We start from the raw sequence: 17,271 nt of genomic DNA, 5'->3' as shown, positions 1-17,271 counted from the left end.
TACCTCTATAAATTCTAAAATCTCTTCAGCTGAGTGATGTCCCTCATATTCATGGATACTGGACTGGTTGAATACCACTGTTGTTGGATAAGCCTGAATGTTATACTATTAGAAAAGAAAGGACAAATAAACATAACAGAGTCAGCAATTTTAATGCAATCTGTTATAAGTTTGAACCTTCCTGATTTCATTAGGAGTCTGAAATACATATATATTTCTCTACTTGCTATTGGTCACTAGACAAAGAGTAAGAAGGTTGAGAATGCTGCTGTGAGCTTTCATGAACATATGGCTCTTTCTATACCCATGGTATATCCCAATGATATTACTGAAATGCTTTCACTAAGGGATATATGATTTCATTTTTCTAAAGGAAAGGTTGTCAGAGACTATGAAGGGTAGAATATTGCCATATCTTTAAGGCTTTCTAACACTGAGTCAAACAATGAGAAAAGTAGTTGTTGGTACCCAATTCTTAAAGCAGGGGTAGGGATTTCTTCTGTGAAGTTTGGTTTCAGTAAAAGGGCCACACTTGAGGACCTAGAGAGCCACATGTGGCCTTGAGGCCAAAGGTTCCCCAACCTTGGCTTAAAGTATCACCGGAGTTCAAAAGAAGATCTAGTAGTTGTATTTTGGGAAACCTTTTACATAAAACCACATCTTATCATTCACAAAATTCCAGGAGCATTTGAAAAGTCCTTTGTAGGGCTAAAACATACCTAATAGGCACACCATATCATATCTTGTATTTATTATTCTAAAAGTAGTTATGTTTTTGGCCTACAGAGCATCTGAATTCATAAAATGATGAATAATGAGGTCTTACTGTATTTTAGAAATCATATACTTATTATTCATTTACTAAATTATAAATCTTTAATTTTAATATTTCTCAAACTGTTCTCTGTGGAACACAAATTTTTGTTAACATGAAAAAATTTTCTTACTAACCAAACTTTTAAAGAAGCTCCTTTGCTGTAACATTTTCTGCTTAGAAAAGAATGATTAGGAAAAAACAACTTTTTCCATTTACACCATACCATGTTGCAGAGGCCCTCATGGATTGTACAATCAAGGGTGCCAAATTTAAGCTGCCCATTCAGATGCTTTGATGCTTTTCGTAATTCTGGCAACAAGGCTCGACAAGGTGGACACCACTTTAGAGAAAAAGAAATTAGTAACTACTAGGAAGAAAAAACAGAACTCCTCTACAATTTTTGTAATAAATTAGTTAAGTAGTTATTTCTTTGATGCACATTTAAATACCTATTCTGTATAATGTACTAAGCAGAGAACTCTGCAAATCAATAAATCAAAGACTTGTTATTTCACTGGTATATCTTCGTAGATAAAGGATAACCTATTTGTAATTTTATAGTATATGACAACTATTTGAAGTTCATCAGAGTTAAATGAATTGGCCACAGTCACAAAGAGTTAGAGGAATTAGGCCTTCCTAATTCCAAATCTAGTGCCCTTTCCATTATGACATGCTGCTTTCTCCACTGTACATCATGCAAGCAAATTACTCCTCAAAATGGCATTTTATTTTCATCAATATTCATTTGTTAATAAAAGGGTAATATTTAACTACATAAAAAGGTACAATACTTGGAGTAGTCATCATGGAACTCCACACTGAAATCAATCAACCATTTATTAAGCATCCCCTAGATACTGAGGATTCAAATAAAGAAACAAAGATGCTTTTGTCACAAAGAAAATAATTCCAACAAAAGTATTAAATATGACATTTTTTTAACTTGAAAAGAGTAAGAAACATAACTTACTTACAGGTGTAAAGAAATCAACAAGCCATGGTTCTTTTTCTTTGTCAGGAAAATTCTGAGGTCCAAGTGTGACAACATGAGAGTTAACACTTTCTTTAGCAAATGCAAGTATATGGTACAGGACCTTCTTTCCTTTGAAAAGCAATGAAAAGAAACAGCTATAATAACCTTTCCCATATATAGAAAATATTCAGGTTTTCTATATCCAAAAATTAAATACTGAATGACAACCTAATCAAGAACTGATTTTAGCTCTTTATTCTACTTTCATGCAATTTTCTTCCCAACTCTACTGTCTCATGTCTCTGTATGGAATTCTTGATAACTTGAATTCTAGTTAAAGAATGACATGAGATTGTAGTATCATAGATGCAGAGCTGGAAGGGACTGAAAATAGTCCAATCCTCTCATTTTACAGATGAAAAAACTAAGGTCTAGTAACATTAAATAGGCTGACTTAGGTCATGTAGGTGTTTAAGTATCAGAGGAAGGATTTGAATCAAGGTCATCTGACTACCAGAGCCAATGCTTTTCCCACTGTTAATTATTTATTGAGACCGAAAAATAAATCAGTCATTTTAGCTGCTTTGGCATGTATATGTTCTATCCCCTCAACTACAAAAATAAAATTAGTGGCAGAACCAGGGCTACAACATAAATCTTCTGTCTTCCAGTCCAACACTCTTTTTCATGATGTTGTTTTATATGCCCAAAGGAAAGGGGCAATAGAATAAGCACTTATATGGGTTATTATGTGCCAGGTAGCATTATGCAAAGCACTTTACATTTATTATCTCATTTGATCCTCCCCTCAACCCTAGGAGGCAGGTGGTGTTATTATCTACATTTTATAATTGAAGAAACTGAGGCAGAGGGAGTGCTTAGCCTCGGGTCACACAGTTAGTAAGTATCTGAAGTCAGATTGAACAAAAGTCTTCTTCCTGACTCCAGGCTCAGTGCTTTATCCACTATGCCACTTAGCTGCCCATCTAAAAACTAGGATTGCTGAAATGCAAAAGAAAACACAGAGAATGCAGGAAAAGATGACATATGCAAACATAAACTTTGGTCACATATAGAAGAAAAATGGAAAACAATGGTCAACAGTAGCCGAGAACCTACACTGATCATATTAGAACTGAAACAAGGAGTCCTGGATACTTTGGCTAACAAAATAGCTTCCCCAACACCTCATAGACTAAAATGTTGCCCCAGTTTTTGCTGAACTATAAAAACTATTAAATATAAGGAAAACAGTTTTTTAAAAGAGGGAAAGTAGAAATAATTTAGAGAGTTCAAGAGATTTTCCCCATAAAAATCATGGAATCTTAAGCTGAAATGTATCTCAGAAGCCATCAAATCTAATTCACATTGGTTCAGGAAAAAAGTTTCTACAATAACCCTAAAAAGTGGTTATCTAAGTTTTACCTCTAATGAGAGGAAATTCATTACTTCTACAGGAATGTATTATCTCTATTTTCACCTCTAGTGAGAAGGAACTCATTATCTCTAGAGGCAACCGAATCAACTTTTACATACTTCTAACTGTTGTAAAATTTTAGGAAGCAGTTGAAGAGAAAAATTTTTGAAAGATTACTAAATAGCTACAAGGAATTCTTAAGTGATGAAGTTTATGAGGAAGATAGCAGTGAGAATATGAAATTATAAAGCAACCTAAAAGCAAGAATTGTATACTTGTATAAATAAAAAATTTTATAATGCTTTGAAACAGGGTAGTGTGAAGATTATATAGTACTATTTGAAGTAAAGGTAATAGTACTATTTAAAGTAAAGGTAAGTGAAGTTTTATATTTTGTCATGTTCTTACCATGATGAATTTCATAATCTTCAGTTCCTTTACCTTTAAAGACTGCCACAGATGGCTGATGAACATAAAACTTACGGCAGGTGTCTGGTTCAGAAAGACAGTCAAATCTGCCAACCTAAAACAGAGAAAATTCATTTGAGTTCAATAAGGAAAAACCTTAATAAGGATCTAGGAAAAATTTTTAAATCACGATGTTCTAAAATGACATTGTACTATTAATACATAATTGTCTTCTTTTAAAAAAAATTAACTGTTTCCCATTATTCTCATTTGATAGCTTTTAATAAAAATTCTTATTTATTTTTATATAATCTTCATTTCCCAATATATTCCTTTCCTTTCCTAATGTACTTTCTACTGATGCCAAATGAAATAGAAGCTGCATAAAATGAAAAACTTTTTGAAATCAGAAATTTTCACTGGCTATTCTAGAAATATTTATTTCACCTCTTATACTGAAAGTTAATTTTATTTCAAAACAGAAAAAAAAAATCTCATTTAAAATGTTCAAACAATTTGTGAGGATGCTTCAGAGTAAGTTCTATGAAACTATTTAAGAAATCTGCACCTCCATAGTATGCATACATTTAAGAGAAACTAGTATAAAGCCACACAAGGGAAGCTTCTGAAGGAAATGCATTTTAATCATTAATAGTTAGGTCTCCTAAAATTTGGAATGGAAAAACAAAAAGAATTTCAAGTAAATCTGACATTTCTGATTCTTGACATCACTTATAAAGTATATACTTACATAACACAGAAAAATGATTTCTCACCTGAATATGTTCCTTTTTAAGAAGAAATTTTAACTTTTTAAAGTCATGAGTATTTGAATTTTCATTTTTTTCAAACTGAAAGAATAGCAGCCACCTATGATGAGCCAATCGATCCTTATAAATGAGAAAGAACATGCGAAATGGTATCAGTTCTTCATTACTGTCTCTTCAATGATTCACATTATCTATCTTTTTTAACTTCAAATATGTTTCCTAAACAGCAGATCCGTTCAGATGTTCATGTTATAACTTTATTCTCTCTGCTATAATACAATAGACAATCTGCATAATATTAATTACATATTATATATATTATGTTTATATATTATTTCATATTATATTTATTTTTACTACATATTAATATCATATACAATATATAATTATAAAATAAAAATATAAAATATACATATAATTACATATAATACATATTAATAATTATAATATATAATATTATATATTAAGGGAACATTAGCCTAAATGTCAGTAAGTAATGAAAATATAAAGAAACTCTTACTAGTGAAGACTTCACCAGGTGACAAATATTGTTTAACTATACATGGTTAAGGAACTGGAATGAAGATAAATTTGTTCAGTTTTCACAGGAAGGATGTGGGGGGTGGGGTGGAGATGGAAATAAATGTGTAGAAATCTTTGGTACTGACAACTATGGTAATCACGAACACTCCCAGTATAATCTGATGAACAATTTTTTTTAGGTTCTTCTTTAGTTTGGGCTACTTCTAAACCTTTACGTGCACCAAAGTGGCAGAATACACAAATTGGTGATTTTGAAACAGTTTATTTTGAAATGTCATCAGCTGTTATGGTAATTAACTATTACATATTACCTTTAGTGAATCTGCAGTAAGTATTTCAAAATCTGGAAGATGGTGCATTATTTCAAAATATATCTCTTTGGCATCCAAGGAGTTGAGAAACTAGAATCAAGTGAAAAGCAGGTGAGACATCCATTTGGTTCACAAAAGACAAATTCAAGAAAAGAGTCAACAGTAAAACCTCTTAGTTTCCAACATCTGAAGTTTAGGCAAAAAGAAGAACAAGAGATCCTAACAAATGGAGGCACATACAACATCTCGGGTATCACTAAGACCTGGGAGGATGAAACTCTTAACTGGAATGTGGTTCTGGATGGGTGTGTCTTATTCAGAAGAATTAAGTAACAAGCAGAGAGAGGGTGTGCAGTACTCTATCTAATGATGATGACAACAGATGGCACTTTCTATAGCACTTTAAAGGTTTGCACAACACTAATTGTAATCTCATTTGAAATACAACAACTTGTCAAGTTGGTGCTACTGTCTCCATTTTACACATGAGGAAACTAAGTTTAAATAACTTGTTCAGCTACTAAGTATCTGAGACAGAATTTGAACGTAGATATTTCTGACTCCTACTACTAAAAGGATATCCAGAAACCAGAGAACAAGAAAGCATCTGGTTTGAAGACTAAAGAAGGGAAAAGATGAGTGATTTTTTTCACTGAAATATATACTACAATATAGTGGTGAGTGGGGATCTCAGTTATCCAGGCATCTGTTTGAAAACACTGTAAAAAGCAAAGCATGATAACTTCTTTATTTTCCTTAATCACAATTTCATCCTTCAAAAGGTGAAGGGAATAAGAAAAAGAAATTACATACTGGATCTGACTCCTAACCCAGGTTAGAACTGATGATCTAATTGGAAATGATGAGAACCCTTGGAGGAAGTGACCACTCACTCTGAGTTTCCAACAAAGAAGAAGAAATCCAGTCATGGTCTGAAATGTACCATAGATTTTAGGAAAGAAAATTTCAAAGGGTTCAGAATAAGGGGAAGCAGGATATCTCACAGGTTGAGGAAGTCAGCACAGAAGGACAGGAGAAATTCATGAATGAAATTCTGAAGACATAAAGGAAAAACAATTTTGGTTGAGGAGTAATAATGGAAACTTTGAAAGTATTAAGAAAAAGGTATAGGCAGGAAATAGAACATGGTATTGTTCAGTAAAAATTGTGGATATGCTAAATCTCTGAATGAGTAGAATCTAACAAAAGACACTCATGACAAGTTTTTAATGACAAGCAAGTTTTTTTTTAAAAAAAGCTAGATTAGTAGAGAAAGGAATGTAACAAGGTGCAAATGGAACAATAAATGACAACAGAGAGACGACAGAACGGTTCCACTGTCATTTTGATTCTGTTTTCTGTCAAAAAGAATGAGTTTTGCAATGGAAATGACAGTACAAGGAGGGCGAGCAAGGAGTTAATCTCTAAGTAAGAAGAAAACTTCTAACAGAGGACCAAGTTACCCTTGATGAATTAAAAAACAACATGATCTACTTCCTCAGGCACTAAAAAATCTGGAAGGTGTCAATGCTGACTCGCATCAGGAATATCTAAGAGATCAAAGAACTCAAGACTAGAGAAGGGTAAATATTGTCTACAATTTCAAAAAAAGGGAGAATCTGCAACTGGTGAAAAAACAGAATAGTTGTTAGTAGTTCAAAATCAATTTGGCAAGAGTTCACCAGTGAGAGCCCCAGGGATCTGGCTTGCCCTGTGCTAATTAATATTTTTATCAATCACTTGGACAAAGGCCAATCAATTTGATTTAAATTGATTTGGGAAGTACAGCTAATACTCTCTGTAACAGAGTCAGGATCTGAAAACAACTTGATAGGTTAAAGCAGTGAGATTAATCTAATAGGATTAAGTCAAATAAACTTAAGTACAAAGTCTTACACTTAGGTTCAAAAAATCAATTTCACAAATAAAGGACGTAGGAAGCAAAGTTAGACAACAGATTGACCTTAGAAGGTCAATGGGAATCAGCAGTGTGACATGAAAGTCAAAAAAAAAAGGTGATTTGAAGCTGCATTCTAGAAGCACCAGAATTTCAGAAGAGCTTCAAATGGAAAGCAGCATGGTGACACAATGTTAAGGCAAAGAAAATAGAGATAAGATGAAAATTTTTATTTTGAAGTAAAATTATGATCTTTTTTACATCCATTGATGCATCTGGTACTGCAGTATTAAGAGAAGGACAGGTTCCCAGAATTAATAAATGAGAGCCATTCTGTACTTTGCCTTTTCTGGACTTCATTTTCAGAAGGTGGTTACTCTTCTTAAATATTCTCTACACATAGATAAGTGAAAATTGATCTCACAACCTGACTACCTGAAAAAATGGCAAACATGCATAGCAATTACTTAAAAGTGACTCATACCAAAACACCTCCTTTTTCTTTGTTGATTAAGGTGGCTCCAGGAGGAAAATATGCTGTAGTACTTGATGTGATGTCTAGACTTTTACATAGCTCACCCTGGGTGCCACAATCCATCCAGCCTACATTAACAAGGCCATCCTAGAGGGTTTAAAAAAAAAAAAAAGAGGGACATAATTTACTAAATGAAAATATGTAAGCTGAAAACTTCTGAAAGCTATACTATGTAGGGAAAAAATTTAAAAGTAATTATTTAAGAAGCAAAATCAGACTACTTGAAACTAAAGCTCTCCTTTTAAAAACACTGTTCATAGACACCTTGAAATAATCAATTTTCATACTATTTATCATTTTTCACTTGAGTCAATTTGGTACATTTCCAAATGAATCAAAATATACTCACCATTTTCTTGATGTTATTCTATCTTTAATGTTGGAGAAAATTAACCACAAAACCCATGAAGCAAATACCATGTGTAAATTAACTACCTTTCTAGTTTTTACTTGATACGGATGGCCAACCTGATACTGATTTTCATAGATATTTTTAGAAGTGTAGTTGCTGGGTAAAGATAAAGTTCAAGTATATTACATAAATTAATAGTGTACTCTTTACAAAGTTCATTGCTGCTTACCAACATGCCAGCCAATTTAAGACGTGTCTGTGAAGTTAAGCAATCTGAAACAGAGGTAAAGAAATTATCCTAGTTTTATAATGTCATCATCTTATCTCCATTTCTCAATTTTTGGCATCAGTGACTTGTTTGAATACATCAGGTTTGAAGGTGCTGTAATCATTTGTCATGCCTTCTAATCTTTAACCATTTCTTCACTTATTCAATGTTGATTATAACTTTTGTTCTAACTAGATATAACAGCATAGTCAGGAGAATCTGATATGATTTCCACACAAAGGGCTGTCAAAGTAAAGATACAATCAATTTAATTTTCTATGATGTTGTTCAGTGTATGTCATGTCCAACATTTTGCTTTCTTCCATAAGAAAGAATTTATGATACACAGACACCAGGTTTCTGAGTAGTCTATAAACTGTTGATCTCTTTTGTTTCTCAAACTTGAGACATATTTTCTAATGTACTTTCTGCTCTGTGCCCACTTTCTCATTTAAAGTCACTCCATATCAGTATCAATATCAGTCAAAATTAAATGGTTTGGAGAATCTTGCCACATTCTTCCAAGAAATTCTTTACTCCTTCTTCTCTACAAATGGTGATACTACATAGACTGAAATTATCTTTATGGTATTCTCTTTGCTTATGCTCATCATGAGCACTGAAATGTGGAATGACCAAGTGTCCCATGAAATGATGTTTCTTACTATCTTTAGGTATGTGGTAAAACAAACAACAACCTGTTCAGCATCTTTATGAACCTCTCCAAGAAGAATCTGAGCCATTTCTCTTTCTATTTTCTGCTTTTGTTTATCATGAAAAGATTAATATTGGGGTATGTTAGTTCTTCCACAATATGTCAATTTGTTTGATCATTGGACAAAGATCTCACATTTAAGAGTATATATGTTTCATATTTATAGAAGGTCTAAAAATGGTGTGATTCTTTGCTTGACATACTTTTCTGACACTCCTGTGGAGTGTCATCACCACTGTGGAATGTTTATTTTAAATTTTTCTTTGCTTCATAGACTGCCATGGCCAAATAATTGAGCACTGAGAGCAATCTACTGGTGATGAGCCTCTCCATTCTTAGTGAGGTTGGCCCCAATCTTCTGTCTCAATCTGTCACTCAAACCATGTTCTAAGAGACCATCTTCTAAGCTTTACCAGCATAGAAAAACCTGCCAGAGGTTAAGATCCATTGGCAAAACCTTTAAAAACATAAAACAACCTATGTGTTAACTGGCTGTATGCACAACTATGGGAATGAATATGAAGCCTTAACACACAAATTACACATTTAAACTGTCGATTACTTAATAATCAACTGTGTTCAATGATGTAAAAAAAAAAAAAAAGGAAGTTATTCAAATTACGTATGAGACAATGAAAAGAAAGAGGAACTTTAAGTTTAGAATTTTTTTTCCTGAATGAACATGAGACTACAAACTAAAAATATCATTTGAACTAAAATGTTACTGTCTCTTCACCATAATAAAAATAATACTTTTACCTCCTGTCTTAGAACAAAAAGTGATGAGCCAGCCAACACCAGAGGCAAAGGCAGTTTCGATGGCATTAACAAAATTTCCTTAAAAAAAAACCACACACACATATACACATAAAAAACAATTAGAACTAAATTTCAATATTTTCTTTCATAACTATCATAATTATTCAAAATATCATGAAAAACTTTGAAAAGAAGTTTTACTTAATATAGTCAAATGTAGCTATACTTCCCTGAACTCATTCAGTTAACTATTAAGAATAGAATCTCTCAGTTAAAATGTGAAATTACTCACTTAACTTTAGACTGTTGCTTATTAAAATATTAAGTTAGTTTAGGAACAGTTACACTTCATAAAATTCTTTCATCTAAAGATCTTAAAATGTTTCACGGACATATGCTAAATATGATAAAATCTTTTGCCACTAGGTTCTTACTTCATGGAAGATTAAGAATGCATTTAATGTGATTAAATGACCTGTCCACAGAGAGTCAATGACAAGAACAAGAATAACAGCCAATTTTCTTTAAGTAGTAAAATCATATTCAAAAGTAACAAATATGATATGATGTAATATACTTAAAATAAATTTAATCCCCCTCCCAACTATATTTTGAAAAAAGAGATTTTCTCTTTGTACAGCCTAGCTCTAACTACCTCCTTCCCTAACCTCCAACCCTACTTACATTTCTATTCATGTTCATAGAAAATTTTGCAAAAAGAACTGTAATTTGTCACAAAACCTATAATTTAGGTGAGGAATTAACTAGCTGTATGATTTCTTGGGAAAAGACCCAGCCCCCCAAGATGGGGCCCCTGTAAGAATTTTGACAAAGGAGCTTTAAAAACAATCTAATGTGTTTTTTTTAGTCCATTAATATTATCATTATCAAATTATACTTATTATTAATTTAAGAATAAACAGGTATTAGGATTAAACTGAAGAAGTAAATTACCTGCCCATAATTCTGTCACTGTGCTTGTGACATACCGCATAGCAAAATTCACTAAGTGGTCCTTTGATCTCTCTCCAAAATACTTTACTGGATTCTATTTTTGAAAATGTTAAAAAATAATTTTTTATATTTAAAATATATTATTTCATGAGCCTATATTACAATTAATAACAAATGTTGCAGTTTCTATCATATGTTTAACTAATAAGTGTAATAACTGATAACTTTTAAGATTTTAATCTAAAAGATGAAATCACAAGCTGTTCCATGTATTTCTAGAAGAGGTAAAACTTTCAATCTCTTTTTTGCTTAATTCCAAGGACTGTGGATCTATTTCAAAAACAAATTTGCCACTGCAAGAAAATTTAAGAGTCTGGCAAATTTTCATACACTAATTTTCAAGGAATGAAATAGTTTTTAAGAACTGCCATTTAAGACCATCATTTAAAGTTGGAGAAAAATAGGCAGTAGGATCTATTTTAATTTAAAGTAAAATAGTCAAAAGTTGAAGACAATACCCTTAATACTATGACAAACGAACCCAAACTAGAAATCAATCATGATAATATATGAAAGAATCGAATTTCTAAAAAATGTCTAATAGAATAATGCTAAAAGCAATCATGGCTACAGTTAGATATGGTGCTTAAAACAAGATTATTATAACTGAAATTCTCTCTAAGTTCATGGGTTTTCTCTGCATTTTTTATTTCATTCTTTACTATGCATTCAACATTTTCAGGAAAGGCTAATTTCTGTCCCTTACCGCTTCCGATTTGAAAATGTAGAGGCTTGGATAACTCTGGATTCCTTTCATTCGGCAAAGCATTCTATCATCTCCACAATTTACAGCTCCAATGCGAAATAAACCATCCATTTCTTTAGCAAATTCCCTCCACTAAGGCAAAAGAAAAGGGAAGAAAAAAGAAAACAAGTTTTCTTCCTTCTCAGAATGCTTAAATCATTACCTTTTTCAAAAGGATTGCAGGCGAAAAAATGAAAAAGGAAATAAAAGATTGCATTTATGGAAGCAAAATCATATTCTAAGAATTATAATTATTTCTGACAACAAAATAAAATTTATAGATGATTAAATCAATAAATTTGCTGCAAATGAAAAACCAAAAAACCTAATATTAAGGTGCAAGATGAATACATACTGTGGGAGCTAAATCATGGCAGTGTGAACATCCTGGGGAGTAGAAATTTATGAACCATAGCTCTCCAGAATTAACAGCAGCATCTAAAAAGCACATGAAAAATCAAGATGATTTATATTAAAAAAAAAAAAAAGACTTCTGAATGTTTTGGTTTAGTTACATGTTTGTCTTGCTCACACAAAGAGAAAATCCAGGAAATATAAATTAATTTCAAAAATTCATTTTATTCATTTATTTTTGAAAAACCAGTTAATATGACACACTTCCTCCTTGATTTTCTTAGCGTAACGCATAGATCAGATTGTCTTGACTTCTGAGAAAATGAGACGATATCTTCTCTTTCTTACCTTACCCTTTTCTACACTAACCAAACTGTTTTGTCCCAGTTGACTCATTTTAGTATATAGTGAGGTGAGCAGTAGCTTTAAACCCCAAGGTAATTCCTGGTGTAGAACTATAAAAATTAGAACAAGGGAAATAAACTAGGTCTTCTCACAAAATATTCTTCTGGTCTCTTTTTCAATCAGTAAGCATTTACTGAATACCTACTATATGTGCCAAGCCCTGTGCTAGGTGATGAAGATACAGAGGCAAAAACTAACAAGTTTTTGCCATCAAGGAGCTAATAATAACATGCTGCTGTTGGGATACAATGAACCCTCTGGTGAACAATGCAAATTAATTTCAAGAGAGATCTAATAACTGAGAGGGAATTGGTAAGAATCTCACATAGGAGCAATTTATGGATTCCATGAAGCAGGTGGAAGGGGGGTGCATTCCACACATACCCAGGGGGACCACTGAGCAAAGGTAGAGGTGGGAGATAAGTGTCATGATGAGCGACAGCTAAGGTAATTTTTATTGGAATGGGGAGTTTGTGAAGGGGAATATTATTAAATAAACCTGGAAAGATAGGTGAAATCCAGATTGTGTAGTGCTCCAATTTCTAGGTTGAGAATTTTATGTTTTATCCTGAAGACAGTAAGGAATCATTGAAGATTTTTTTTTAACAGAAGTGATGTAGTCAGATTGTTTCAGAATACTGATTTGTCAGTTGTATGAAGGACTGATTAGAAAAGAGAGAGACTAGAAGTTGGTAAATCTATTAGGAGTCTACTGCAGTAATCCAGGTGATAGATGATAAAGGCTTGAACCAGAGTAGAAGCTTTCAGTGAAAAGGTGAAAGATAAATAGGTGCTGTGGAGGTAGGACTGCCAAGACTTGGCAAATGATTAGGAATAAAGGATGAGGGGGCGAAAAGGGTTAAGGATGACTTTAAAATTTCAAACCTGAATGAATGAAAGGATCATGGTGTCACCAACAGAAACGGGAGAATATGGAAGAAAGTTTTGGAGAAAATATGGGTTCCATTTTGAAAAGTGTCAGTCAAATGGTGCTATTAGAAGCACTTAAGTACTTAATTTTTTTTTTTTTTTTACTGTTTACTGTCATTAATATAGAATAATCAACAATAAAAAGGAAGATATCTTTTGGTATCTTCTTGCATTATCTAAAGATTTAGTCTAACCTGTCTTATGTTACAGATGAGCAATCCGAGGCTGCTTAAATAACTTGCTCGTGGTTATGCAGCTAGTTAAGACAGAGCTAGTATTTGAGCTCTTGGCTTATGACACCCAATTTAGTGTTTACATTATATATACTATGCCAATTTTCAATGCTCAGGTTTTGCCCACTATTCTTTTGGTCACTTCATCCACAAAACTATGTATGGTGGCAAATATAGCATACATAAAATTACTCACCATGACCCCCCAAAAAACAAACCAAACAAATCCTAAACTCTAGACTTTTGATTTTTAGTTTTATATGTGGATTGTGAACATACATGATATCCCAAAAGTCTGAGTAAAGCATTAATACCTTTTAAAAGGTTAATAAGCTTTAATAACAAATTTGCACTAAGAGACTATAGGACATCCTGTATTTTCTATAGGAAGAATTTTAATTCAGAAAATGCAAGAAGCAATTAGTAGTTTGAATTTAGTCCACAGACCTACCATAGTGCCTGGAACACAACAGGGAGTTTAAAAATGTTCATCTTATTGATTGGTCACTCAGTTTACCTCTAAATACCTTTTTATAGAGGATTCTTGCCATTGAAATGATTTCAACTTATTATGGGTCTACTATATGACAGGACGTATATTCAACACCACATTATTATTGCAGTATTGCCTAATAAAATAAACACATAAAACATATTCACATCTATCCTATTAAACTTAGATCAGCAGCTCTCAAAAGTATGGTCCAGAGATCCCTGAGACCCTTTCAGGGAGTACATGAGGTCAAAACTATTTTTATAATAATACTAACTTATTATTTTCCTACTAAAATACTCTTCCCTTTTTCAACTGTATCTCTGTGAGGCTGAATTTTCTTTTAATACTTCAAACTAAAGCAATATATCACAATAGAATCAATGCAGAAGCAGGTTTTAGAATCCAACTATATTTTTTACTGAGTCAAATATAAAGAGATCAGCAAAAATAATCACACTTTTTAATACTTTTTTTGTTTTGGAAAAGTTTTTTTTCCCCATAAATGTAATTTATGTTAACAAGTACTAACCAGGTTTATTATTGTTATTTTTAAATAATTTACAAAATATTTAAAAATTTTATCAACTTTAATTTCTAATACAGTAAATATTGATAGATGTAACCCACAAAAACAAAACCTCTTTCGAGTCTTCAATAGTTTTTAAGAGTATAAAGGGGAGACCAAATGTTTGAGAACTGCTACGTTAGAATACTAAATAAAACTTAACACTACCAAAAAATACTTTGAGGGTTCTAATACATGAGGCTTTATAGAGCTATTAAAAATAAATATCATGATGAATTACATTTCTCCTAAAGATAAGTTGCTATCCAGATACTTACAGAATCAAATAACTGGAAGGTTCTAACATCATTCATTTTAGAAATGAAAAAACTGAGACTCAGAGATATTAGGTGGCATGTCCAAAGTCACACTGCTACTCAGTTATGGTAGAATTGTAAATCTGACTTGAATATAGTTCAGTGGAACAAAATGAGTAGGAAAAGATTTAACTTTCAGTGTTCAATTAAAATGGGACAGGGGCTGAACCCGTGATGTCACTGGAATAGAGATAATGCAAATAATAAAACATAAGTTGTTTATAATAATTAAAAAGATGAAGGTATGTTCCAAAATATGTATTTTTTTTAAAATGGACATTTTGTCAGCCTCATTCTTTTACCAATTCAAATAGACCATAGGTCAAATTGTTTGCCACTTTAGTAGTATAAAAATAAAAACTGATAAAAAAACTGTCTATGATGTGGACATCATTTTTGCTTAATGACAGTATCATCATTATCATCACAGTGTTATGATAAAATCATACGTTCCTAGAGTCTTACCAAATTCTCTTCTGTCCAAGGTTATAATTTCAGGATCATCATCATAAATACCTAATTGTAAAAGGACATACATACACGTACAAAATTAGAAAACAAAATATAAATTGCATTTAAAGTGAAGTTTGAGTACTGATTACTACAAAATCAGAATATCCTAAATCTTACTTACACTTGAAGAAAACATGCACAGAAATGCTAAAGGAAAAGTCCAAAAATGAATACTATCAGTAACACATTTAATGAGTGAAAAATAAAGCTTGAATACAAGGATTTCATGAAACTGACTGTTTAACACATTAACTTTTGTATAAATTAATCATAGAAGAACTTTCCCTTAAACATGTTTAACATTTATTCAATCCAAGAAGAAATTTTTTAAGTATTTTAGTAATTTTTCTAGTGCTAACCACATATACAGCATTATAGTCACTTAATATAATAAATGAATAACTTATTTATATCACAAAAATTAAATACCATGTTAGGAGTGTCCACAATAACAAAACAAAAATTTTTTTTTACTGGACTTATGATTTATTAGTATGTAGATAAATAAAGATATCTATCTGTCTATCAACCCTAGCCAGTGGGTGCTATTATTATCCTTATTTTAAAGATAAGGAAAATGTGGCAAATATGGGTGAACTGCTCAAGGTTACCCAGCTAGTAAGTATTTAAGGCTCTATGTGAACTCAGTTCAGACTCCAGGTCCTGAATCCCCTGAACTGTCTAGATGCCATTTACAGATCTGTGGGGCACAAAGAGGCAAAATTACTTAACAAGGGTTATACAGCCAGTGTGTGTTAAGAGGTAGGACGTGAATTTCAAGGTCAGTTCCATGCTAAGCCATGTTCACACTCTGCAAAAGGGCCAAAGTTAATTATGAAGTCAGATGAATTGTAAACATTCATGATACTGAACACTGAGCTGCTGCTGAGGACTTATTTGAAGAACAAGTATCTAGACATAATTCCTCTTGAAATAGTTTATATTCTAAAACTGCCAAATTATATTTAGTTTGACGCCAAAAACACAGTGAGACTGTACATGAGAACTACTAAGTACTGGGGAATAGAGCTGGGATCTGTATTTACCCATTTTCTTCCACTTCCCTCCCTGCCCCCCTTTTGTTTCATCTTTTGGATTTCATTTCCATTTATGTCTGTTCATCCTAACTTCAATCTTTGTATTTTTGCCACTTTTTCAAACCACAGGCTTTTATTAGGGCAGATACAAAGGATGGAGTGTTTGACATAGAGGTAAGAGTTGCTTCTTGAAAATATTCAAGAAAATGCTTCAACCAATATATTCTTAAGATATTATAAGATCAACTTACAGTGTATTAACCCCTCCAATTTTAATTAAAACAATAACTAGAAGATGAAGTACCTCAAAATTATGTCAATAATGTCTCCGTAATGAGGTATTTTCATTTTATTGGATTAAGATAATACAGTAACAATGGTAGAAAGAGTTTTTATATGGTGCTTTAAAGTTTACAAAATAAAAACTAAAGCCCTTCAATATAATCTTAAATAAGAACCATCATTTTGTGAAGTTATAAAGTATCTTACCAAAATCATATCGATAATAGTTCCAGCTTTCATACTGGCCCCTTTCTTGATTATCCTCAAGTCCTTTTTCTCCATATTTATCATATTTTTTCCTAAGATCTTCATCTTTCAATACTTCATATGCTCTGTTTATTTTCAAAAACTCCTCATGAGCATTTGGCTTATTCTAGTAAACAAAAATGACAGAGAGTGATTACAAAGCCACGAACTTCACAACCCTACTAGAGATTTTATTCAAGAAGTTCTGAAAAAGTCCAAGTGTTACAGACAAAGATGGGAAGAGTAAATGACATGAAGATGCTAAAGGTTGAAACCTACTTTCATGTTCTTACAATTATCATTAAGTATGAGAAGGACACAGAAAAATGAGAAATGTCTACTGTATTTAATGGTGTGCTGGAACTA

The 17,271-nt window shown here is 32.2% G+C and overlaps 1 protein-coding gene across 2 annotated transcripts in view; it reads right to left on the bottom strand.

The window, feature by feature from the left end:
• The window catches only part of DNAJC10 (DnaJ heat shock protein family (Hsp40) member C10), a 34,966-nt gene that overhangs the window by 15,181 nt on the left and 2,514 nt on the right, over positions 1 to 17,271 (bottom strand). For both annotated transcript variants that reach the window (XM_072612575.1, XM_072612576.1), the window contains exons 2-15: positions 16,867 to 17,032; positions 15,293 to 15,343; positions 11,883 to 11,965; positions 11,489 to 11,620; positions 10,723 to 10,816; positions 9,769 to 9,846; positions 8,256 to 8,299; positions 7,624 to 7,761; positions 5,243 to 5,332; positions 4,395 to 4,508; positions 3,619 to 3,733; positions 1,795 to 1,922; positions 1,041 to 1,157; positions 4 to 105 (exon numbers count right to left, since the gene is read on the bottom strand). In XM_072612575.1, coding sequence (XP_072468676.1) covers positions 4 to 105; positions 1,041 to 1,157; positions 1,795 to 1,922; positions 3,619 to 3,733; positions 4,395 to 4,508; positions 5,243 to 5,332; positions 7,624 to 7,761; positions 8,256 to 8,299; positions 9,769 to 9,846; positions 10,723 to 10,816; positions 11,489 to 11,620; positions 11,883 to 11,965; positions 15,293 to 15,343; positions 16,867 to 17,032 — 1,452 coding nt within the window. The remainder of the gene's footprint in view (positions 1 to 3; positions 106 to 1,040; positions 1,158 to 1,794; positions 1,923 to 3,618; positions 3,734 to 4,394; positions 4,509 to 5,242; positions 5,333 to 7,623; positions 7,762 to 8,255; positions 8,300 to 9,768; positions 9,847 to 10,722; positions 10,817 to 11,488; positions 11,621 to 11,882; positions 11,966 to 15,292; positions 15,344 to 16,866; positions 17,033 to 17,271) is intronic.

This window comes from Notamacropus eugenii, chromosome 5, assembly GCF_028372415.1.
Source record: "Notamacropus eugenii isolate mMacEug1 chromosome 5, mMacEug1.pri_v2, whole genome shotgun sequence".
In the NCBI taxonomy this organism is placed as follows: domain Eukaryota; kingdom Metazoa; phylum Chordata; class Mammalia; order Diprotodontia; family Macropodidae; genus Notamacropus; species Notamacropus eugenii.
This window is presented reverse-complemented; position numbering and strand designations above follow the sequence as displayed.